At 42.7% G+C, this 25,537-nt stretch overlaps 2 protein-coding genes across 2 annotated transcripts; both read right to left on the reverse strand.

Moving 5' to 3' along the window:
- Window positions 1–4,876: 4,876 nt before the first annotated feature.
- LOC142042370 (heterochromatin-associated protein MENT-like) lies at window positions 4,877–13,508 on the reverse strand. The gene is made up of 8 exons (XM_075052223.1): window positions 13,339–13,508; window positions 11,862–12,038; window positions 10,844–10,930; window positions 10,304–10,441; window positions 9,638–9,755; window positions 8,789–8,931; window positions 7,492–7,659; window positions 4,877–6,408 (listed from the first exon to the last, which is right to left on the reverse strand). Exons 2-8 carry the CDS (start codon window positions 12,027–12,029, stop codon window positions 6,004–6,006), a joined length of 1,227 nt encoding a protein of 408 aa, XP_074908324.1. The 5' UTR covers window positions 12,030–12,038; window positions 13,339–13,508; the 3' UTR covers window positions 4,877–6,003.
- Window positions 13,509–16,989: 3,481 nt separating this feature from the next.
- LOC142042502 (serpin B10-like) lies at window positions 16,990–25,127 on the reverse strand. The gene is made up of 8 exons (XM_075052494.1): window positions 25,015–25,127; window positions 23,755–23,932; window positions 22,351–22,464; window positions 20,552–20,686; window positions 20,023–20,140; window positions 19,499–19,641; window positions 18,777–18,932; window positions 16,990–17,903 (listed from the first exon to the last, which is right to left on the reverse strand). The coding sequence occupies exons 2-8, from the start codon at window positions 23,920–23,922 to the stop codon at window positions 17,499–17,501; spliced, it is 1,239 nt and encodes a 412-aa protein (XP_074908595.1). The 5' UTR covers window positions 23,923–23,932; window positions 25,015–25,127; the 3' UTR covers window positions 16,990–17,498.
- Between the last annotated feature and the right edge of the window lie 410 nt (window positions 25,128–25,537).

Below are 25,537 nucleotides of genomic sequence, written 5' to 3' on the forward strand. Positions count from 1 at the left end.
TCCTAGAAGAGGAGATGAAGGTGCTTTAGATACCTACAGGCCCTAACTGTACCAAGCTTGTTATTGCCCTGCGATGGATTGAGGGAGTTTGGATCATCCACCAAAAGCTGCAAAACTGCTTGGAAGCTCTGCTTGTATTGATTTCTTTTACTGAAACTGTTTGTTGTTTTGGAGTAGAGAGCCAAAACAGCAGAATGTGTAAAATTGGATATCAGCAAACGTATGATACAAAACAGGTACATGTACACAAATGTTTTACATTAAACCAGTCTAATTAGCAATTCTGCTGGTTTACTCTGCTCTTATCTGTGTGACTTAGATTCAACTGCATTGCTAAATTTCCTTTGCAATCATTATATGTCTTTTCTGTGACATTTATGGTTAGTTAGGAATGGCCTCTGCCCACTAGTATGACACATGTAGACTAAACCAATTACCAGCATGCAGTCAACCTATAGAGAAAAAGCATCAGTATAAAGAGTACAAGTCCATATTTTGAATTAGAATTATATTTGTGTGCTTATATTCACTTCAAATCTGAGTGGTACATATGCAATACAAGGTTTCTAGAGCGATATATGTGCCTCTCTTTTTTCACACTTTTTTAAGTACGTGCAGGTTTTGTGCCTCTTACTTTCTTGCTTTGGAAGCGTGTTAGACACTATTATGTTTAGTTATGTGCTTAAGAAATGTTTCTGCTATGTATCTAAAACTGCTGTTGTCTATTTTTTAGCTAAATGAATAAGAGAAGAAGAAACCCCAAACAACAGTTACTGGCACTACAACCTACAAAGATTGGCCAAAAATACAGGAAAATGAAGAAAGGGTACCCAAACTCTGTAGACACTCTTTGTGGTATATTCTTGCTGCTGCAAGATCCTGTTTAGTAAGAGAGAGTGGAGTTTCAAAGGGGAGCAAAATGGCCAAAGAAGAGGTACTCTTGGGTTTGCTGTGCCAGATGGAAATAGTGAGAAGAAATAGTGAATTGCTGCAACCACAATGATAGAAACAAGGTTTCACCGCATCACAATGTCTGAATTGTTGACCTCAAGTGGATTGACCTCTGACAAAAGGTCATAAAAAGTCTTTTGTTAAAACCAGTCATTTTCCTCTGGCATACTGATGAGGTCACTTTGACCCTTTTTGAAGCCATCTTTCATCCCCATCTTGCTCAGCATGGATGTGAGGTTGTATCTTTCTGCCTGTTTGATTGTCATACTCCCATACCTTTACTCTGTAAATGGTCCGCTCTGAGTGGACCATTTGGGCATTTCTTGAAGATCAGTTCTCTTTCAGTTACATCTAGTAAAAAGCAGCACAATTTACAATCAGTGCTAGACTAAGTCCTGTTACAGATTTTTTTTACTCTGCAGGAAATCCCATTCAGCTATGTCCCCCCGGAAGAAAATGAGACCAAGTATCACATCTGTTGCAATAGAACTCTAAAGGGTTGGACTATAAATAACATTTAAAAGGGATTTTCTTGTGCCTGTTACGGATGGCAAAATAAAACTTTTAAAAATATGGATGCATTTGCATTTCAGTTCTGAAGCAGGGTTTTTTTATGTCTCCTTGTCTTGAATACTAATGCTACACCAGCACTGTAAACTTTCTTGTCTTTATTATTGTGTGCTGTGTCTGCCATGAGGTCAGTCTACCATAGAGGTGCCAGGGATTATTTTATGAAGCTGAGATTTGCACTGGTAGGAAAAAGCCCCATCTTTCAGGATAAACTGAAAGCATGTTAATCTACTGTGTTTTGACAGGCATGGCATCACTAACTGACAAGCAGTCCATGCTCACAACATGTTTGTATTGAGGCTTATCTTAGCAGTTTCCTGTAAATACTTCTTTCTTTAGTTTTCAAAGTCCTGGGACCTTTCAAGAAGGAGTTCGTGGACCTAAAGTTACAAATTTTGATGACACAGAACAAACCCAGAGCTTCTTGAAAGAATTTATTTGGAAATACAGTCATTCTAGAATGAGTTAACTAGCTTGATGGATGAGGGGAGAACAGTGGATGTTGCTTACCTTTACTTTAGTGCAGCTTTTGACACTGTCTCCTATAACATCCTCATGGACAAGCTAACGAAGTATAAGTTAGATAAGTGAACCCAGCCAGGCCCAGAGGGTTGTGATCAGTGGCACGATGTCCAGCTGGAGTCAAGTCCCTAGTGGTGTACCCCAGAGGCCGATAGTGGGGCCAGTACTGTTTAACATCTTCATTAAAGACCAGGATGCTGGGACAGAGTGTACCCTCAGCAAGTTTGCAAACAATAGAAAGCTGGGAGGAGTGGCTGATACACTGGAGGGTTGTGCAGCCATTCAGAAGGACCCAGACACAGTGGAGAATTGGGAGGAGAGGAATCTTGTGAAGTTCAACAAGGGGAAGCACAGAGTTCTGCATCTGGGGAGGAATAATGCTAGGCATCAGCATGCACTGGGGACTGACTGGCTGGAAAGCAACTCTACGGAGAAGGACCCTGGGGTCCTGGTGGACAACAAGCTGGCCATGAGGCAGCAGTGCACTGTCACAGCAAAGAAGACCAACAACATCGTGGGCTGCATGAGGGTGAGTGTTGTCAGCAGGCTGATGGAGGTCCCTCTCTGCTCAGCCCTGATGAGACCATGGCTGGAGTGCTGTGTCCAGTTCTGGGCTCTTCAGTATAAGGAAGATATAGTTTTCCGTATCTTCCACCTGAACAGGGCCACAAAGATAATTAAGGGAGCAGAGCATCTTTTGTATGAGGAGAGGCTGAGAGAGTTGGGACTTACAGCCTGGAGAGAAGAAAGCTCAGGGAGATCTTATCTATGTGCATAAGTACCTTATGGGGTGTAACGAAGAAAAAGGAACCAGACTCTTCTCAGCAGTGCTCAGTGAGAGGACAAGAGGCAACAGGCACAGATTAAAAATGTGAAATTCAATCTGAACAGAAGAAAATACTTGTTTACTGTCAGAATGGTCAAACACTGGCACAGCTTGCCTGGAGAGATTGTGTAGTCTCCATTGGTGGGGACAGATATACAGAACCCAACTGAACATGGTCCTGTGCAACCTGCACTAGGTGACCCTACTTGCGCAGGGGGTCGGACCAGATGATCTCAAGTGGTCACTTCCAGCCTGAACGATTCTGTGGTTCTGTAAGGGTTAGCCTGACCTGAGAGCCAGACACTTGTTACCATGAAAATGGAACAGGGAGGCACAAATGAAGCAGCTTCCAGTGTTGCTTGCAGTAGCTGAGCTCTAAACAGTGTTTCCCCTAGATGGGTTCCTTTGCTTCTCTTCCACCCTTTTCACCTGCATCCCACAAGTATGTCTTACACTGGAAGGTGTGCTCTTTGGCATCATCTCCCAAGCAAAGCTGAGACTGGGAGTAACTTGGTACCAAAACCAGCCTGTTTGACCCTTTGCACCTCTCACCATCTGGCGGACACAGTGCCGTAGTTCCTCAGAGAGCCTCAGAGGTACTGCTTTGCAGAGCCCTGCAGCGTGGTATGAGTGAGGGGATGCACAAAAAATTAGCATGGGAAAACCTTTCATTTAGTTTGGCATGGAACTCTTCCCACCTCTTTGGGCAACTTTTGCTCTTACATGAAGTGACTCTTCAAACTGGGTATACATAATTTAGGTGCTCCCAGTAATTACTTATTGTTGAATACACACATCAGAGAGATAGGGTTAACATGCTACAAGGCTAAGAATTTACATGCTTACTACCCTGATGAGTCTTTGCTGGCCAGGCATCACTCAAGTGGAGGAGGGCTGGTCTTTGTTGCTCCCTGGAAAAGGCTCAGCCTCGATGTTGCTAGTTGTTGTCTTCCAATTCTTCACTTTTTTTAAATTGAGATTTTATACCTCCTCATGCAAGTGTTTCTCCTCCTGAAGCCTTGCTATGCTGACTACTCCATCCTGACAATAACTTCCCTGTTTGTGTTTTTACTTTTCTTTTTTGCATGGCCTTCACTTGTGTGCTTTTCCACACCTAAATAACAAACTTCTTAGTAAAGCTGAGTCATTAGCACACAATTGGGCTGCACCAGTACAGGTCCTGGATGACAGACAGCTGAACCATGAGCTGAGGGTTACAGGCAAGGGAGGGCACTGATTTTAGAAGCAGCACTTCGTACAGGGAAGAAGATGCAGGTATACTTTGTTGGGTGGAGATGTATTTCCAAATAGAGTATCTTTTGTGGAGGTGGAGTGAGTTGTAATTATAGGTGGAATTTTGCTGAGAGTAAATGTTTTTACAGTACCTCCCTTCTTCATTCAAATCTTGTTGCCTTAGATAATGTTCTCTGATATGTGGTTGCTGAGTACTGGAATGGCTACAAAACTTTATGGTATTCTTCATGGCCACAGGAAAGCACAACTGCTGCCCTCCCAAGCCAATGGAGGGAACTGATGTTGCCAATGCAGCAATGCTTGTTCACTATTGTACATGGGCAAAAGGGATGCTTGGAAGCTGCTCTTCTGCGCTATAGGGTCTAGTCAGACTTTTTATCTCTAGTGTGTTGTGATGGGAAAACAAGCCTCTTGAGTAGGTCCCGGGGTGGGGGGGCAGTGTGATAGTGCAATAAGCAGTGGTCAAAAATGGGAAACTGAAATCTTAAAAAGAAAAGTTCAAATGCCTTGACTCAGCGAGCAAAAACTTGCTCATCACAGAGTTTAATTTGATTTGGTACGTTTAGTAAATGCCTTGGATAACATGCTGAATAACAGTGGTTTTGGGGCTGTTTGAAGCCTAGTGGAAATAAGACACTAATTGTGTCAGCTGTGTCAGCTTTGTCAGTTGGGTTGATTTGGAGTGGCAAGAATGGAAACGTGCTCCAGCCATGCACCTTACATGATGCTCTAAGAGAACCAGGTAAGTCAGTGTCTTGAATAACACAAACACAACTCCAAGTTCATTTATTGGATTAAATGTGGATCATGGTAAAATTATGAAGTAAAGCATCAGTCAAAATCTCACTGGTGTTTCTGTCAATACCATGACTATCTTTGCTGAGATGCACTCATAAGTTGCATAATTAATCATAAATCATTACATAAGTCATGCACTGATCAATGATCCAAGTAGCAAGGAAACTGTGCAGATATTAGCCAGGAAACAGGTATAATTAGGTTAAATTAAGCAGATTGGAGTTCTGGAGGTTTTAGATTGCATATCAATAAGAGGTAGCAAGAAGCATGTTGCTCATGGTTTTCTTAGCATTTTTGCTGATTGGAACTCTCAGCAACCTTAACCTACAAAGTTTAGAAAAATGAGGGAAAAAGGCAAGGTGATTAGAAGTCAGCAATTAAATGTTAAAGGCTGGACCATTTTCCCTCGCCACCTCATTTTTTCATGAAGATGCAAGGGCAGGAGAGAATGAATGTAATGTGATTATATACACATGGTGAGAAGACAGGGGAAGATAAGGGGCATTTTGAGATTATTCTGGACTTGTATTAAATTTTGATAATTTCCAACAGTCTTTAAATTTGAAATAAACATAAGGAAACTGCATTGTAATGCAAATGCAGGTTTCCAAGTGAGGAAAAGAGAGCCTATAGAATTCTACAGTTTTTTCTTTTCTTTCAGGGATTTTTTTCCTTTCTGGGACATTCAAGAGGATGAACTGCATTTCCCTTGAAGTCAGCACTTGGCATGGGGCTAGATGATGGCCTGTGTGCAGAGGACTTTTATGGCTCCACCTTACTCTTGAACAACAAAGCCAGAAGAGCAGGTGTGATGCAAGGAAGCAAAATTCTGCACTCTGTTTTCTGTGGAGGGCTTTCTCATTAGGACAACGGAAAGGAGCAGTAGAGGGATGATCTTTGAGGCACAGGGTGGTCTCTGGCTGCTGCCTTACTGGCTGGGGGGGGGGGTTGGGGGGAAAAAGGACATATATTTCAGTACATGTGGCTACATGGCTTAACGTTGAGCTTTTAATGCTGCAGTTCACATTTTTCCATTGAACAGTGAACCTTAGGTGCTGTCTGGGAGCAAGTAATAACTCATTCTAGGGAGAGCAGAACCTGCCAAAAAAGAGGATACTCTTGGATTTGTTGTGTCTGATGAAGAAGTGGAAAGGGTGGTCAACCTTAAATTTCAGAACATGGGGAAAATATGGACTTGTTACTCCTGTAATTACAGTAGCAGCAGCTGCCTCAGTGCCTTCCTCATCAACTGCAACAAAAGACTGGTGAATAACTCTGGAGATCAGCAAATCACCCTTCTCAGCCATTCCACTGAAATCAGCATTGCTGCTGAAGGCAGTGTGCATTCCCATGCTGTGCAGATTATTACCCATGTCGTATCTCTCCTCCATTGTGAACTTGGGTAGGTACAGATCCACGGCAGTTTCGGTCATCTTCTTGGAATCAGTCCATTCAGACAGCTTCTCATATGTCAGCTCTCTTTCCAGCTATCATTTAAGAATGAGAAGGAAGTTGTTTGCAAGGAGAAAACAATTAATTAGCTATGAATTAATCAATTTTATGGCAATTTAATGAATTAAACACTTTTAAAATGGCAAATTTAACATTTATCTGAAAACATGAAGTATAAATTGCTTTTACTGATGATCAGAGGCAGGGTGTACAACAAACATTTGAGACTTAATGCTGTAAAGTTTTGAGTACCACCCCTGCCAAATTCAATGCAAAAGAAAGATAAGGCACTCAACACCTGCAGCTGCCATCCCCTGAGGTAGTTCTTTCCTCTCTTTTAATTCAGTCTTGATGTGAAGGTAATTGCCAGGAGATTGTCAGCTGTGCGACTGACACGGTTTGGTCCAGTTCCATAGAAACAGGTGTTAATATTGCACATATTCCTTTGGCAATTTTAAAACAAATTGCTTCCAGCAAAATCTTTCACTGCTACTCTGTGTCCTGGGAACTATGTCACCAGGGTTCAGCTCAGACTAAATGGAGAAGAGCAATGAATGATATTCTTGACATGATAGACGCCAAGAATTTAACAGTCTTGCAATTGTAGTAACTACAGTGCCAGATCTCATTATTGCAGCAAATGCAGTCTCACCAAAATCCTAGTTTTTCAGACAGTGAACAAATAGGGGGGAGCAGGGGCGTGGGGAGCAAACAGAATGAGAACAAGATGGTGAATAAACTTCCAGGCCATGGAGGAGAGGTGTCTATTATCTCAGGAAGAGGCTGTGACTACTTGTGCAGTACTGTCCCTCCTGAATGTGCAATGAAGGGAGATTTAACCCTTACAGATCATGTAGTATTGGGTGTCAGTCACAGGGCTGTTGAGGACCTAAGCATCTGATTATGCACAGTGTTGACTGTCTTCAGTTCTTAACAAATGAAGAGCACTCAACGTGGAGGAACTTTCTTGGGATTAGATAAGTATTAAAGGAAATTAATTCAGCTAGTGCAGGAGATCAAACAGCATATCCTCCAAGGGGCAGATATGGTTGCCAGCCTGTCCTATTTTTTTTAATGACTGGGTGGTGATACAAAATAGATGTAGCATACTTTTTTACCTGTTCAAGACCCGTAGTGCTGTCTTTGATGTCATCGGGAAGGAGGATGAACATACTGAGTTCGTGGTTCACATATGGCAACTCAATCATTTTGAAATTCATTGTTTGCATGATAAGAACTGGAAATGTATTTCTCATGTACATCATCTTCACAGGCTTGGTCTTGTTCTGTAAAGTATTTGTTTATAAGTAAGAAATCATTCCTTGAAAGGCAGGATGATGATGACTCAGTGCAATGAAGGGAGAGGAAACTTTTGTAAGCAGCTTTTACAACAGTGATCTGTCATTCATTTTCCAAAGCTTTTCTTGACTGGACAATATTGCTTATCTTGGTGTTTGTCCCAGAGCATTTTGTTGGAGGCTGAACAGACTGATTTTTCTCTTCTCCCCAAAACATGCACAGCAGCACCCAGAGGAGGGAGGAAGAGAGTTAGAAATGTCTGCAAGGAATGAGGGGATGGAGCAGGTATGGGATGTGACCTTACAACACTACAGCAGAGAAGCGGCTACGGTTTAAAAGGACAAGTGTTGTGCAGTTTTTCTGTGGTCTCTTCTCTCTGGCAATAAAAGGTGACTAGCTGATTGCTCTTTATGTCACAACCCTTAACAGAAGATAACACTAATGTCTGAGCAAAGGGGTTCACGAAGAGGGGAGTTCCTGGCAAGCAGTCACCTTTGCAGGAGCATGTAACCTCTCTTAACATCTACGTCCCTTCATTCAGGGAAGCAGCCGATGTATACGTGCTCATCAGAAGGCAGAAGCTACAGTTGGTGGAAATTGCACAGAGCTCTTGTCTTTTGATGTGAGTTCATTGACACCTCTTCTGGATACATGCCCTTAACATTTCTTCTAGTCTCGCCCAACCACGCACCCCCTCAGGGTACCCTGTTGCAGCTGTATTTGAGCAGGTATGTTTGCGCCCAGCTAGGCTGCGCAGCACAGAGGCCCAGGTACCGTACTCACCCATGACATGGCATATAGTTCCTGTGCATGAAGCTTGGACTCTCAAAATCATGCTTTTAATATCTGCCCTTTTAGCACTGTTTTAAAAAAATGTCCTAAGTGACTCTAGTGCTTTTGGAAAGGGTAGCTGTTATCTAGAGCACATTAACATTTACATGAGCAGCATCTTAGTGTTGCAGTGAGCTGAGCAGTGACACATTTTGCTGTAACGAGCTATTCACAGAGAGTCTAGTTACCACAGGGATACCTAAAAGACTTATGAAATGGAAAGATTTCAGCAGTAGCTGTTGTCACCAGGCTGTTTATGGTAAGAAGGGTACCGGAGGAGCTTACCTTGCTCAGTCGGAAGGGTTGCAGTTCTGTATTTTCTGCCCGAAATTTCATTTTCCATTCCGCCTTGAAGTAAATGGCATTTACCAGGACCAGTTTGGTGGCGTTTCCCACATCTTGTGGACTCAGCAAATTCTTGATTTTGCCTTTTGAAATCAGAAGAGTCAGGTGTCATTCCAGTGTAGCACAGTGAGGATGTTTTGATTGTTTTTTTCTCAGTTCAACTCCTTAGTGAAGAAGTCCATGCCTCCATGCCCTACTCACTAAATTACTCCCCTGATACAAATCGGTTAGTTTGTTTGCAGTTTCCAAAGCTGTTTTCTGCCCAGTTCTCCTCCTGGCTGACAGGGATTGACTCCTTCCCCCCAAAAAGTCACAGCTTTATGGCAAGTGGCTGGAAGCAGAAAGCCATCTACTGCCTCACCAGCTGGTTACGCCAGGTAAAAGGAGGCCAGCACCTCTGGCCAGTGCAGTGTGGTACAGCTAGGTAGGGTCCCCTCCCCGCCTTGGAGCACACTGGTCAGCAGAGGGGTTTCTCCCCTCCGTCTGCTCTGCCTGTGGTGCACGGGTGCAGCACCAGGGCAGCAGTCGTCCTTGAGGAGCAGCTGACGCAGAGCACAGCAGAGTCAATGGGAGGCTCCCCAAGGAGCAAACCGAGGTCTGGGTCAGGTATTTGAAGCTGCTTAAGTGCTGCTTTTTCTCTGTCCCCCCACTGCATCTCTGCTCACGGTCCGTATCAGAAGGCATGGCCTGGCTGCTGCAGTAGCGCGCGGGGAAGCAAGGGCGCCTGCCCAAAGGAAATGGCAGGCTGACAATAGGAGAGGACAGACGCTGGGGTTGAGCTCAGCTTACCCTCAGTTTGTTTTTCAACCCAAGCATTGATTTCCTTTCTGGTTTGTTCCGGTGCTGTCTTAAAGTTAACCTTGTGTGGCTCTGCTTTGTAGTAGTTTTTACTGAGCTTTATGTATGTCTGAAAAAAAAAAGAAAAGAAAAGAAAAAAAACCAAAAACAACAAAAAAGAAAGTTTTATACCATACAGGATTTTTCAGTCCCAAAGGGAAGTTGTTAGCTCTTGGACTTCCTAATAGCTTCTTGGGCCTAGAGGACTGCAGCATCTTGCCTGTTACTCTCTGTTGGACTGTGAGCTAACAGTTAAGAAATAACAAAAGAACAGAAAGATCCCTTCTTTTGTTCCCACTTTTATTTGGAGAAGCGAGGAAGGCTGTGCACATTCCATGGATGTGCTTATTTGAATGTCTCATTTACAATTGTAGATTTTGGGATTTCCAATAATAAAGCCATGTTGCATAAAAAGGAGTCCCTGCACTTCGGTCAAAGGGTAATACATCCTTAAATACTGTGAGCAGACCGAATGGTATTCTCCAGTTATCACTGGAATCCAGGGCTCTTATTTGCAGTATTCAGGGTCAGCTTCAAATCTGTTCTACTGATGGCAAGTAATTAAAATGAGAAATGGTTTTTGCCCCTTTTCTTACTCCTCTCTGAGATTTAACTTACAAGGAGTAATGGGTAGGTTTTTTCCACATAAATGCGGTTGGCGTTTCTCAGCGAGTAGGTGCTTCTGGGTTTGTTGATGGCAGTTGTGACCTCTTTGAAGCTAGCATGGATATCTTCAGCTTGCTTGTACTCAGGATCCTGGGAAAGAGAAACCATACATTCAGCAATTGCATTTTTGGATTAAGTTTTCAAAACATGCTATGATGTGATGTATGTTGGAGAAGGATTTGGTTTCCTCTCTCTTACTTTTTATTTTTCCAAGTTTACCAAGTTTCCACTGCGATTTGCAGGGCTCTGTTTATGACTGGATTAACTGATTTGCCATATAGCAAACCTTCCAGACTATCCCAGTGACTTGTCCTTCCATGCTACTCAGAGTCTGAGTGAGTGAAAGGAACTGAACTTGAACCTGTTGTGAAGTATGTTGGGGTTTGTACTTTAAAGAGGAGTGCAGGCAAGGAATACTGGACTCCTAAAGCTGTATCTGGACATTTTGATGCTGCTGATTCTTTGTCTTGGGATTTCAGTTCTAAGAGATACCATTTTTCTTCTCTTTGGTCTCCCCCGAGAAGGTCTGGCAACAGAAGAAGAGCCTTCAGCTACTGCCGCTTCAGTGAAATGAAGAACCTGCAAGCAGAGTTTCCACAGGTATGAAATAGGCATAAAGGAACTGCTGTGACTTAAAGCCAAATGGGGATCAGATGGCTGTCGTGGTTTGCTCCTTATGAGAACTCACTGCGCTATCATCTGCTGCTTCGGTGACTAATCAAAGGGATGCTGCAGCTGTAGTATATGTAAACCCCGTAGAGTAACAACGAGCAGCACTGTCCCCCTCCCAGAGCATCGACGCAGTGCTCCTGCCTGCACACTGCAAGGCTGAACCCCTTTCCACAGCTGTTGCTTTCAGCAATAGCAATGTGTTTGGCAAAGCCAAACAGTTCTCCCCGTGATAATGGTACAAAGGCATCTGAACGGTGTGCGGTGACACAGAGGAGAGTGCTGGGTAGTGCTGAGCACCACAGCTCCCTTTGAGCCAGCAATGTGCCCGTGTGGCATTAGGAAGTATTGGGTCGGGGGGATGTGGAGATACTAAAGCCCTTCCTATTTTCCTGCTGGATTGTCAGGCAGTTGTTTAGGAAAGCATAAATCAAGATAGAAAGAGGCATCCTGGCCAGGGGAGAGAAGGAGGGTGCTGGGATCTGCAAGCCTCCTGCCAATTAGGAGCTACTGACATCAGCTGTTTGCTTCTCAAAGGGAATATCTCATCTGTAACAGAATCATAGAATCACAGGATAAATTAGAAGGTGTAGAATAGTTTAGAAGAAGTCAGGTTCAGAGAACCTCTGTGCTCAGCATGCGATACCCACAGAACACTTTCTCTTAGTGGAGAAGTGGGGAACCTGCTATGAAATGAATAAAATTTACCATTCACTTGTTACGTTCTGTGGTCTCCCGTGGTTCCTTGTCATTGTGGTGGCAAGTTTTTCTAACACTAAATTTTGCAGCCAGTACAAGAGCCAGGTATTGTATGGGGTGTGTACTTCATAGAGCAACCTACCTCTGCCATCTCTCTTGCTGTATTGCCTTTTGCACCCAGGTACATCAGAGCCAGAGCAGATGATATGCTCCAAGGGGAAAAGAAAATGTTTTTGCCCTTGTTGGTCTCATTCAGCTTGTTGAAAAGATCAATTGTAAACTTGCCAACTGATGTTGAGACCAGTTCCATTGCTACAACCTGGAAAGAGGCAAGAGACAGAATTGTACTATTTGAATTATTAAAATTATTTATGCAGTGCATATTAGGGAGAAATGTTACATGTGCAATACAATGTATTGGCACCCACTAAAACTAATAGCCTAGTTGTATGTTTTATCTTCCACACAGATGTTGTTTGCCACCTGTTAGGAGCAGCAATTTCTTTTAGGTTTTTTTTGTTAACCAGATAATATTTTCCTATAATTGTACATATGTCCTCTTTTATACAGCTGCAGTTTTCTTTGTGTTTCTTTCTGCCTTTGGTTTTCAAAAAAATGCAGATTTGTAAGCTGCCTATTTTTCTTCCTTTTTGTCCTTAACTAATGATTTATCAAAGTAATGCTCCCAGGGGAATTTAAATGCAGTTTTAGTACGTAGGTTCACAACACGCCCGAGTTTCCCACTACTTCATTTTGGATCTGTATAGAATTGAGAGCTGATACTGAGAAGAATTTAAGCATAATTCTTAGGCTTCTGTGCTTTTCCTGGCCAGCCACCTATTCTGAGTAGTATGAATAGCAAAGCTATTATTTGCTTTTAGATTGATGGAGTTTTATTCATTATGTGTACCTACCACCCCTTCTGTATGTTCCAGCAATTTTATTTTCCCCAGAAACTAGGAGATTCCTTGAGGTTATGAGAATTCCAGACTTGAAGATATCTGCCTCATGTTGTTTTCCAGTCAAGAGACCAGAAATGTTATTGTTGTTGTTGTTGTTTATATTTATGGAATGGAGCAACAGAAATTGTGGGGCAATCTCTGAAGTCTACAGGTATTTATCAAGTGTTCTGTTGCCAAACTACTACAGTTCTTTTGACAGTCAGTGTGCTGTCAGTACCAAATCTGTGCCACAGAGTGATTTTCTTTCCTTGGAGAACACAACCAAGAGAGCATCAGGATGGAGATTGCTCTGTTTTCCGCTAATGAATACTCCTCTGAGTCCCTGGCCTGATAACATGAAGTGCTGTGCCTTTGCCGAATGAAAATGGCCTTTTCCTCACCTGAAGTATGGGACTCCTTTATCAAACTGAAGATTTTAATTTATAAGACAGTTACTGCCCTAAGAAAACCATCCTTCTTGTGATCAATTCTGCCTGAAATTAGCAGTTTTCATTAGCCTCACAGATTTATTTTCTCTAAGGGTTGACATCTAGAAAAAGAGGCAAGAATAATGCACTATAACACTGGTATATTATAATTTACCTATACAGTCATGCAAACTACAAATCACTTTTTAAAAGCTTCAGAAAAGTTACTTAAATTGGTTTAAATATTTACCTCTGATCCTGTGAGAGAGAAGACTTAGGTCTTGTCCTCAGTCAGGTTCTGCGTTTGTGTGTTAAGCAAGGAATAAGTTTAGAAATATATTACTGCTTGCACCTCCCCTTCCTTCTCCCGTACGTCCAGGCTGTTGCCACCTACTCAAAGCTCCTTTCTACCACATCCCCAAAAGATCTTATGTAATTTTGTCCTCTTTGTTGACCTTGTCACTTTTCAGTTTTAGCCATTTCAAAATGGCACAATGGATTTAAAATCTCAGCTCTCTTGTTACACCACAATAGTCTACTGACAGGACAGCAGAACATTTTACCCATTCCAATGGTCTTCTTGGTGTTGTGGAGACAACTGGTCTGTTGTTTAAAATAAATGACTGGTAAAAAGGTTACACAACTAGAATGCTTGCGTTTGGTTTCTGGATATAAGCAGATATTGTAGGCCTGATTCTTCTCTCCAGCTTTGTGCAGCTGTGACTCCTGGTTTTCAAATGTGGTACATTAACGTAAAACGTCAAGCTTAGTGATTGAATTAGACACTGGGTGTCCAGCTTCAGACTGAAGATCATTAGGAGCATAGAGAGAAGCAAAGCCACGAAGGACTATTCAGGGTAAGGAGTGGATATCCCACTGGTTGTGTTGGTGTAGAAATCTCATTGCAGCCAAGGCTGGGAATTATTTGAGAGAAACACTGCAAAACACAGAGTTAGTGCACAGTACTTGCATGTACTGAAGGAGGGCAAGGACTGAAACAACCCCACTTGGAAGGCTCGAGTAAGGATGGAGTGAAAAAATACAACGGGGGCAAACATGGCACAGTAGTTGTCACTCTGCATTCCCAGAAGGCAGCCGAGCTGCTGTTGGGTGGTGGAAGAAGGAGAAGGTGGTGGCAACAACTGTAAGACCCTGGGGGACAGGGGAAGGGGAGTGGAGGGAGGGAAGGAAATTGTACTGTGTGCTAAGCATTTTGCTGCAAGGCTGATTACAGGAACAGAGTGGGTTGAGTCTTCTAAAAAGTGGCAGAAATCAATGTTGTGCAAGGCAATGAAGAAATGCCAGAAAATAAACAAGCATTGGGTTCAGTACGATGAGTAAATCCTCAACAAATCAGGATAGGAGAAAGGTCAGCTGAATGGTTAGGTGGTGGGAAAGCCTAAGCCAGGAGACTCCAAGTCCCAAGGACGTACGCTGAGAGCTAGCTGCCTTTGCTAGTCAAGATGCAAGGATGCCAGGCAGGATGAGAAAGGGAGGTGGCAAGGCAGAATGGCTGTTGACGGGAGAAAATCACATATGTTAATTGAAAGGGACATCCAGAGGTCAACCTCCTGCTTGGAACAGGGCCATCAGTAGACAAGGTCAGCCACAGCCCTTCTGAGGATAGAGATTCCCCAACCTTTCTGGGCAACCTTCTCCAGCGCTGTGCTGCTCGCCCTGGGAAAAGGTTGTTTCCTAATGTGCAACTCACCCTTCAAGCGTTGTGGCCATTGCCACTTGGTAATGATCTGGCACTGCCAAGAGGACATTCACTCTGTCACCTTTGCAAGCATGCTTAAAATAGTTGAAGGAGAGAGAAAAGATGACTCACATTTCCATTGATTTTAAAGGCCTGTGAGTGAATTTGGGTGCATGTTGTCATGGTTTTGTTCCTCCTTGGCCTCCCAGGTGTGGCTTCCCTGTCTTTATTCCTGAGGCAGATCAGGAAGCGCTTAAGAGGCTTGGCCACAGGGACATGAAGCCCTTGCATTAGGTGAAGCAGGGCATGGCCGAATTGCACCTGAACACAAAGGGATCCTGTGTCGTGTTTCACAGCGGAGACAGACAGAAGGCAGTGCTGTTGAGGTCGTATGGGGATAGAATAAAGCACTTGTGTATTGGGTTTGTGTGCCAAGGTTTTGATAGTGGGGGGGCTTACAGAAGTGGCTTCTGTGAGAAGCTGGTGGAAGCTTCCCCTGTGTCTGACAGAGCCAATACCAGCCGGTTCTAAGACGGACCCGCCGCCGGCCAAGGCCAAGCCCATCAGCGATAGTGGTAGCACCTCTGTGATAACATATTTAAGAAGGAAAAAAAGTTGCAGGACACACAGAAATGGCAGCTGGAGAGAGGAGTGAGAACATGTGAGAGAAACAACCCTGCAGACGCCCAGGTCAGTGCAGAAGGAGGAGGAGGAGGTGCTCCAGGCACCGGAGCAGAGATTCCCCTGCAGCCCGTGGGGAAGACCATGGTGAGGCAGGCTGTCCCCCTGCAGCCAAGGGAGGTCCACGGGCGAGCAGATCTCCACCTGCAGCCCGGGGAGGACCCCACACCGGAGCAGGGGGATGCCCGAAGGAGGCTGTGATCCTGTGGGAAGCCCGTGCTGGAGCAGGCTCCTGGCAGGACCTGCGGATCTGTGGAGAGAGGAGCCCAGGCTGGAGCAGGTTTTCTGGCAGGACTTGTGACCCCGTGGGGGACCCACACTGGAGCAGTCTGTGCCTGAAGGACTGCAGCCCAGGGGAGGGACCCACGCTGGAGCAGTTCATGAAGAACTGCAGCCTGTGGGAAGGACCCACATTGGAGAAGTCTGTGGAGAACTGTCTCCTGTGGGTGGGACCCCATGCTGGAGCAGGGGAAGAGTGGTTTGAGTCCTGCCCCCAAAGAGGATGAAGCAGCAGAGACAACATGCGATGAACTGACCGTGACCCCCATTCCCCATCCCCCTGTGCCACTGAGGGGGTAGGCAGAGAATCCGGGAGTGAAGTTTTGCCCGGGAAGAAGGGAGGGGTGGAGGGAAAGTGTTTTGAGATTTGGTTTTATTTTTCATTACCCTACTCTGGTTGATTTGTAATAAATTGAGTTAATTTCCCCCAAGTTAAGTCTGTTTTGCCTGTGACGGTACTTGGTGAGTAATCTCTCCTGTCCTTATCTCGACCCATGAGCCCTTTGTTGTATTTTCTCTCCCCTGTCCAGTTGAGGGGGGAGAGTGATAGAACGGCTTTGGTGGGCACCTGGCATCCAGCCAGGGTCAACCCACCACAACTTCCTTCACAACACTTTTACTATGCTCCTTCCCATTTGGGAAGCAGAGCCAGAAGGGACCCTGGAAGCAGCTGGCCACATGGAAGAAAACAGAAAGGACTCAGTGACAGTCATCAGTCTCCTCTCTGTCAGGAAAAGGGAGTCCTGCCATCCAAAGAAAAGATGTTTCTAGTAAGATGCTTTTTGTGTGTGCAAGTCCTGTAAAAGACCCAGTCCTTTGCTCTCTGTTGTGAATTCAGAGAGTTAGGAGCATCCCCTGCAAACATGCATGACTGATTAGGACATTCTCCTCCATAAGAGAAAAGAGCTGTGACAGGAATAAATGTGTACTGGGAGATTTGCATGTAATCATAACTTAGGGAGTTAGTATTACAGGCTTGATTCTCCAATTTGATCTTGTCTCAAACCAGTGAAATAAGTGGCAAAGCAAAATGAGGGTAAAGTAGTGCACTGCTGGGCTGGCAACAGTGCTGAATGCATGAAAGGTTACAAAAGAGAAGGTTTCAAGGCACATGTGTTTTATTTTCCTCCAATTCTATAGTGTTGTTCAATATTTTCCAATTCCTGTGGGACAGAAATTAGGAAGTATGTGTGTTAGCCCCTCTGCATGCAAGAAAGAAGCACCAGTATTGGGAACACAGAGGATTTTGCACGTTTATTTCATTACCAGCTGTGCCAGGCTGCAAAGTTGGCATAAAACTGACAAGAATGTGGGTGAGGTAGCTCTCCTGGCATGACCAGTGACCTGAAACCAATGGAGATTCAGCAGCATTCTGCAGGAAGGAGTTTTTCCTGTTTCTTTTCTTCTTATGTACCAAAGCAAATACCAAACCTACTGTTTTAGATCAACTTAGTCTGTTCTGCATCATGGCAGTTCTGGTTCAGAAAGCACTGAAAAGACGCATCAATGTTGTACTGTGCACAGTCTGGTGCTTATAGTGTAGTGCTGCCATTTTGGGGTTCTTTGACCAGGAAAATGACCCAGAGGTGTGAATATGAGGTTATTTTTAATATGTCCTCTCTTCTACCATTGAGAGATTTATCAACAGTACAGGAAAATTAAGAAGTGCACAGACTATTGAGATGCTCTTTGTGGTGCATATTTTGTTCATTATTGTTGTTGCAAGAGCCTGTTTAGCAATGGTTGAGTTTCTAGGGGGAAGAGAACCTTCCCAAGAAAAGGATACTCTTGGTCTTGTTGTGCCTGATAAAGAAGAGGAAAGGGTGATCTGCCACAAAAATAACAGTAGCACCAAGACTTCGTGATGTCAGTGTTGCTGAACTGGCAGCTGCTGCCTCTGTGCCTTCTTCATTGACTTCCAGATAACATTTGTGAAAAACTTGTGACAAAAACAGATCACCATTCTCTGACATTCCTGTGAAATCAGCTTGACCTTCAGTGAAGGCATCTTGTATCCCCATCGTGCTCAAAGTAGATCTGAGGTCGTATTTCTCTTCTAATGTGAACCTGGGCAGATAAACCTCCATTTTCATTTTCTCCATTAGTTCTGGGCTGGTCCATGCAGACAGGTTTTCAAAAGTCAATTCTCTTTCTAGCTGCAGTTAGTAAAAAGAGAAACAGAAAATTACAGAGCATTCAAAAACCTGTGCCCTAAGGGCTATTCTCTTTTCTTAAATGAAGAACTTTTCAAGCTGTTGTAAGAATACAAGAAAAACAGTAGTGAAGATCAATTTGGAGATCTTTTTGACTGAAGGAGTGTGTTCTCTATGGTAGGTCAATGCAGTATTTGAACTGTTCTCAGTAATTGTCAGGGAATATAGCTGGGTTAAATAGTTGTAGAACAAAAACATCAGTGTCAAGTAACAATAGTCTGGTTGATTCACTGTTCATATTTCTGTCCTCCCTACATTTTAGAATTTACTGAAAGAGCTTTTTTTTCCTACAGAACACCCACTAACGTAAATGAGAATTTAATAAAAGTTTATTATCCAAAGGCAGGGTAGGTCTTTTTACAGAAGGTGGCAGTATCCATATGTATTAGCTCTGCATATCCTGGAAAGTAATGGAGGCTGCCCAGTTTGTGGTTTGAGTTTTTTTGGAATGAAATCATATCTGTCTGAATCGGTACAGACAGTGGATCTCAACAGGGCAGACTATCTGTCCTCATTTTTGTTCAGCTGGAAGAAGAGCCAGTCTTGTAGGGTTTGGGTTACCTGTCTCCAGGACTAACTAACATTAGGAACCACAGAAGTGCCAGCTGCCAAAAGTAAGAAATCTATTCTGAGCTCCAAAAGCTTCAAGTTCACAGTGCTAGACCAAGTTGGGGATTTGCTTTTCCCTGAGCCTGACCAGTACCCTCCTTCCTAGAAACATGACTGCCGCCTGGTCCTTTACCTTGCACATGCATAAAGTAAGTAAATAATGACACTCTTGTTTTTTCAGATGATTTGTGTTCTCAGTTGCTTTACCTTTTGTAGGCCAGTGATGTCACTTGGTAGCAGGATAAACATGCTGAGATCATTATTGACATATGGAAGCTCAAGAACATCAGTCTGGACTGATTCTACGTAGGTGCAGTTAAATTTATCACTCAGGTACATCATGGGCACTGGTTTAGTTGTATGCTGCAACAAATCAAATTAAGTGTTTGCCATTTGTACTCTGAACAGTAGAGGAATGAGTTAAAGTAGCACAGTGGAAGTTTATTGTATTTACTGAACAAGCCACCCCATGTGTCCGAGACATCCTTATGGCTTGAAGTGGTATGACACAGGATCTGCAGAGGACCCCTGGTCTTCTGGAAAGGCACTTGGAGGCTTGGCAGGCTATCCAAGGTGTCTCAGATGACACCCATTATAGGAAGCTGTATTCCCCTCTGATTTGTCATATGGTTAACAATGAAAATGTAAAGAACTAACCCATACAGTTTTGTTCACCTCCTTGTTTTCTCTGCCTTCAGAGAATGGAAGCTTGTTTCAAGTCAGCTTCTGACAATTTGACTCATGGCTCAGGTGCTAGTATGTGTGTGCAGTCTTTGTGCTGAAGATGTGGTGAAGAAAATATACTGTATGCTTTAAATCAAATAATTTTCATGCCACATGGATTTAAAGATTGACAGGAATTTCTCTCCCCCATCTTTTTCAGTTTTTTCCACCTGCAGTGTAGGATATAAGGCAGTATACTCCCATACCGTGTTTATTCTGAAAGGCCTTTGCCTGGTAGCTTCAGCTTCGAACTTTGTTGCCCACTTTCCTTTGAAGTAGAGCGCATTTATCAGGACTAGCCTGGTGAATGAATCTACGGATCCAGGAGGCAGCAGATTTTGGATTTTACCTAGAGAAAACAGAAGGACATTTACACATTTGTGCAGTTTTACTGTTTTGGTGTAAGTATTGGCACCGTTTCTGTGGATATAAGCCAGGGAAATTGTAAATGCTGATACAGCATGCGTCTAGCTTGAGATTATTCACAAATAGGTGGTTACTGCGGTAATCTTGATTTACAAAGAAAAGTAAGCCACATTCCTCCCGTGTTCAGATGGAGGACGCTAATTTTAATAAGGGCTTGTCAGTAGATGACTACTTTAGGAAAACTGATCTGATTTATCTTCCTGAGGTGAATCATTTACCCGCCTTGGGCCCCTTGGGTACAGAGACTTTGTTCAATGCCGAAATGGCTTCTTTTTGAATTGGGAGAGGGGAGGCTGGAGCTTACCTTCAGTCTGGTGTTCGACCTTGGAATTGATCTCTTTTCTGATTTCATCTGCTGCTCCCACAAAGTCAACTGATTGTGGCTCTGCATTGTAATATTTCTTGGCTAATTGTAAGTATTCCTGCAGTGCAAGAGAGACACCTGTCTTATGTTTGTTGCCTGCTGCCAATATGAATGATAATAAATAACTACAGCCAAGCAGGGAGAAAACATGATAAAAATTACATAGACTACAAGCACAGCATTTTGTCAAAGGAACAAAGTATTTTTTTAGTGGAAATACTCAATTTAAATGTTCTCACGTAACTACATCTGCAAATCACTCTGAAATTACATACACATCCCATAAAACTAAAATTTTAGTGTCCAAAGTCTCAGGAATAGTCTCATAGAAAACATTTATGTGAAGGATAACAACATGATTTGCAGATGTAGTGAAAATATTTTAAAGTATATGGTTTATGGTATGTTGTCCTAGATAGATCATAAAGGTTAAATGGCACTGCATAATCTGAATAAGTTGTCTACCTACCTTACTGAAAGGCAATGATTTTTCTCCATATAACTGGTTGACACTTTTAAGCAGGTAATTTTTAGTGGGTTGGTTGATTTCAAAGTTGAGTGCTTTAAACCCACTATGGATATTATCCGATTTGCCAATTTCTGTCTTGGAGAAAAGGAAAAAAAGACATTATTCATCTGTTGTGTAAAATAGTTCAAAATTTCTATTTTTTTCCTTCATGCAGCTCCAAGTAAAGTATTTCTATTCAGGTGATCTGCTACCTGTATTGCAACACAAGAGGTGTTCTAAACTGAACAGTTATTAAAAGAATCAGTTGAAAGTATTAGAAGTTGCAGATGTGGTATAGAGACTGTGTCTCAGAATGCAAGGTTAAGAGCCTGAGCTATGTAAAACATTTAAGGGTTTGTAAGTGCAGGTTGTGAAACTAAGTATATCCGCCGAATGAGAGAGACTGTAATTGTTAAACAATGCATGAAGATTTGGCTGTGTGACTCCATTAATTTATGAAAGTCAAGTGTGTTACATGGAAAGTTTGTCCCTAAATTTCTTAATCTGCTTTTAATGTTAATATTTTGTGATTTATTTTTGTGTGTGTGTGTTCCAGTAATTGCAGTAAATTCTTTATATTGAGGTAACAGGATTAAATGAATGTGGGCTCAAACTCTCAAATGAGCTCAAGGAAGTTAAGCTGTGAATTAGTAAACTAAAAATCTGGACCTGTGCTGTATTCATCTTGTCATTACGTCAGAGGCATGAACAAACACTTATATTTCTGAACCATTAGAATGGTCCCTTTGCCCTACCCACAGTGCTCTGTAATTCTCACAGTTTGGACAAGCATTACTCATGAGGAACAATCCCTCTCCTGTTCATGCAGTGCAAATGGGCTGTTGACATAGCCCCTAAAATAAATCTTCCCACCATGGGATTTGGCTGTGGGATGTAGATCCAAGTTCCCATTCATCAGAACTCATGGCCGCTGCGGCTTTGTGGGCTGACTGCAGGGAAATGGCTCACTCCCACAAAGAATAAGCATGACAGGAATGAGCAGGGAGAAGAGCTTGACACCACCATGGTTGAATAGTCAATGAGGAAAAACAGCCTTTACTGACTCAGAGGGATTACATTTGCTTTTCCGTACTTTTCTGCTATGTTAAATTACCTATACTTTGGTACAGGATGCCTGCCAGTATGTCAAAGAAATATCTCAGGAATATAATGATTCCCATTTCTCTAAGACCTATTGCAACCAGCTGGTCTACCTTGGGAAATTCCAACATGTCAATTAGTTTTGTTACCTATTCAACTGAAATGGAGACTAATTTCTGAAATATGTCAAGCACAGGAAGCCTGGAAAAGTTAATGTTCTGGTTTTTGTTTTCTTGATGCTGCAATCAAATGTGTGGAAGGGCAGCTCTGTTCTTGTGATTAGCTCTCTGAGGTAGGAACCATGCCTGTTCAAAGAACATGTTTTCACTAACTAGCTAGCTATTGAACAGTAATAAGTTGAGAAAGAAATTTCTTCTCAAAGCTAAAGGAAAAAGACCAAGAGATCTATTGAGAGAGCATGGTAACATTAAATTTTAAATTTTGCAAATTTGAGGTTAGTTTTCGCAATTCTGCCTAAAAAGGGGAAGCATGTAATAAGTGTTGCATTAGGTGAAGGTATCACAGGATGCTGTACCAATTAATTGTGTACACTACCTCTGAGGAAAGCAAACATAAGCAAATGCAAATGTGGAAGGAAAATACAAGCAAGACAAGATGTGACCCTGCCCATAGCTTGATCCCTAGACTTGGTGAGATACCTTCTGGAACCAAGCACATCGATTTGATAGATGCTCTTCTGTTCTGGAGTAGACTTGCATTTTTATGGTTGTGGTGACGTTTCTGACTCCCTCAGCTTTATTAAAGTGAAGTACCTATAGTGGAAAAAACAATGATAAATGCAATGATAGAAAAATTGCTGTTTCAGTAAAATCTTTCAGTGATGTCATGGGACTGGTGACGAAGAGAGTCAAACTCAGATTTTGTGTATCTATTCCTGACTGAATATGAAAACTTTGGTTAGGTCTTGAGGCCCATCTGTACAAAACGGCTTGCACAAACTAAGCTGAGGGCCGCGGGGCAAAACTCTCACATACCTGGCCTTTCTAGAGAAATCTTCCTGCTTTGAGTTATGCCCTGGGCTGACCAGTTAATACCTAGGAAGAGCCAATTATCTCCAGGTGGAGGCTACCAAAGCAGAAGTCTAAGCAGAGCACTGCTCTGTGTCAGAAAGCATGAAAATGGTGCGGGCAGTTCCATGCCTTAAATCCCTTGCTCTGGGCATGTGCACCTTACCCAGGCTACAGAGCAGTGCGTCCAACCTTGGAACATTTTTCAGAAGAGCTATGCCTTTTTTTGTTTTCCCTTCTTCCTAGCAGAAGATCGGTTCTTTCTTTGTTAGCCTACTGGCCCTCTTTTGCCCTGTAAATGAGGAATTAGGTCACTGCCTTAGTAGGTGGGACGACTTCTGCCTTAGCAGATGCAGACCCAAAAGCCTGACCTCCTGCGGCAAGAGCTAGGTAGCTGTGCATTGGGGCTGTTCTCACTGCTGCCTGCTGAAGCTATGAACTTTGCACAAATACAACTTAGGGATTTAAGTAAGTGATTCTGCCTGTAAAATATATACCCCAAAGAGAGGGTTGTAGTCTCACCATGTTTCTTCTCTGATCTTGTGGATGTGGATTTATGTTAGTGCAAAGCTTATAATAACTATAGAGGAGAGTCTTTTTGTGGGGGGTCATTTCCAAAGAGATGAGATGTGAGATGGGAATTGCCTGTGGCAGAGTAGAAGGAGAATCCAGGTCTCCCACTCCCTGGTGAGTGCTCAACTTACTCAGCTTTGTGATAAAGATCCCTTATTTCTGCTGCTGAGACTTAAAAAGAGACAATATCACCAGTGCCACTTCTCTCGTTTGTTGGGGGCCTGTTTCCAGAGGTTAGGGTAGACTATTTCTCTGACCTGCACAAGTGGACAACTGGTCTATTCACTGCAGTGCCCATCAGAGTGAAACAGGAACTGCCAAATCTGTGTGTAGAGTTTTGATGAGAGTAATTTTCCTACTTATGGCTTTCCTCTGTTCCATCACAGTAAATCTCTTGCATAGAGGATGTTATTCCAAGAGATCAGCCCTTTCAGACAGCTACCCTCTGAGGCCCAGACTCACCTTTTCCATCTGATCTGCAGTGTTACCTCTGGCTCCCAAATAAACAGTAGCCAGGGCAGATGAAATACTCAAAGGGGAGAACAAAATATTCTTGTCAATATCTTCCTGACACTCATGTTTGAAAAAGTCAAGAGCAAAGCTTGTGTTTGCTTTATTCAAAGCTTCCATTGTTCTGAACCTGCACAGAAAGGGAGAAAAGATGCTATTAGCGAACTACTAATTATGACTGCTCTGTGTCTGCAAGTTTGTCTTCAGTTTTGAAGTTTCTTTTGTGATTTAAAGGCTTTCTAAATGTATTTATCTATATGAAGAACAAGGAGGATTAACTATTATAAAATCATAAAAGGTTTAGTGTGTGCTGTTTCACTGATCACACTAGCTATCATTTAGGTTAGGCAAACCTTGCTTTGTATTAGTTCACCAGGACATTTATTTCACTGTCCTTTACAGCATCTTGGAATGACAGTGGATAATGTTACTCACCAGTGCCTGGGCTAGAGGATACTGAGACACTGCCTCTTATGACAACTTTTCTACTTCAATTTGTGCAAGAGCCTTTCGATGTTCATAACTGTAGTGAAATAATACTCTGGTAACAGTAACAGTCAAACTATTCCTTTAGGACAGGGCAAAATACTCCTTCAATGCTTGGGCAAGCACTGCCCCAACTATTGCATGCTAAGCATCCTGTATTTCCTGTTTGACTTTCAAAAATGTCCTGAAACTTTGTCTTACAGCACTAGCCCAGATCCTAGCTTCCCAGTTCTCCTGCAGGACAAGGTGTCCATATTCAGTAGACCACAAGTGGTGCTATTTGTCATTTGCCTTGCAGGTTTAGCTGAAAGCTCTAGGCAGGGACTAAGAGCTATTCTGGTTGGTATAGGATGGCCTTAGAATAAAGACAGTTTGTGTCCTTCATAGCTTGCAAACCAGGAGCTGACCTGATGTTCATAAGAACTAAAGAGCACAAGAACAAATTAGCTGACTTAAGCAAACACAGTGGTTCTTACTCTGCTATGATATATATGCTACCCATGAGCCCTAGAAATTACAGAACTCTGTACAATAAATTGCTCTTCCTGTATATTTTTAAGACTTCCACCTTCTAGACCATGCCTGTGCCATCTTAGTAAATTACTTTCCCAAGCATTTGTTGTTTCCCATTCAGATCCCTGCTTCCTTTTTTCTATGCATTTGTCAACAAAGCAATATCATCCAAGAGTATATGAAAGAAATAATCTCTAGAAATCATTACAGTACCTTGTTTTGTGCAGGGAGGAACACTGTGGCTCTGGGCGTCTCTAAGGTTTCTGCAGTTGACATAAAGGGTAGGGTGAATTTATAGCGTGTCTGGCTAGTTCTGCAGAGGTTCTTATGACTCATGACTGTGCAATTTATTATGCTCTGAAGGCCACATCCCTGTGGAAGAACTGAATCATCTCAGAGTAGGATGTGAAGTGATGGTGAGAATAATACCATACAAGAACCTTAAAAAACTGACTGCAGAAGTATTTCTATAAACACTTGTGGCAACAGGCTAGTAACAACTTGAACTTGCACTGCTTTAAACAATCTTTCTTTTGCGGTTTGGAGGGTTTAAAAAAAAAGCAGTTGCTGACCTACTTCTTTTATGATTCGTCTAATAGCAATTATTTCTGAGAAACAGAGAGGCAGAGAAAAGACAGTGACTTCTTATGTGTGAGTTTTTCTATTGTCCGCTTCCTACTGAGAAAGTATTTGTCACTCCTGGTGGATTTCTGTTTTAGAAAAATGGATTCTAAGA

Source organism: Buteo buteo, chromosome 20 (genome assembly GCF_964188355.1).
Source record: "Buteo buteo chromosome 20, bButBut1.hap1.1, whole genome shotgun sequence".
NCBI lineage: Eukaryota > Metazoa > Chordata > Aves > Accipitriformes > Accipitridae > Buteo > Buteo buteo.

What these genes read in the sequence shown, in the direction of transcription:
- LOC142042370 (XM_075052223.1), bottom strand. Translation starts at nt 12,029, where the DNA reads ATGGAACTGGTCTCAACATCAGTTGGCAAGTTTACAATTGATCTTTTC. An exon ending in GGTTGAAAAACAAACTGAGG is followed by an intron (nt 8,932 to 9,637) that starts GTAAGCTGAGCT and finishes TGATTTCAAAAG; the next exon opens with GCAAAATCAAGAATTTGCTG. An exon ending in AACCCTTCCGACTGAGCAAG is followed by an intron (nt 7,660 to 8,788) that starts GTAAGCTCCTCC and finishes AATACTTTACAG; the next exon opens with AACAAGACCAAGCCTGTGAA.
- LOC142042502 (XM_075052494.1), bottom strand. Translation starts at nt 23,922, where the DNA reads ATGGAAGCTTTGAATAAAGCAAACACAAGCTTTGCTCTTGACTTTTTC. An exon ending in CTGCAGATCAGATGGAAAAG is followed by an intron (nt 22,465 to 23,754) that starts GTGAGTCTGGGC and finishes TTTCCACTATAG; the next exon opens with GTACTTCACTTTAATAAAGC. An exon ending in ACATCACTGGCCTACAAAAG is followed by an intron (nt 17,904 to 18,776) that starts GTAAAGCAACTG and finishes TACTAACTGCAG; the next exon opens with CTAGAAAGAGAATTGACTTT.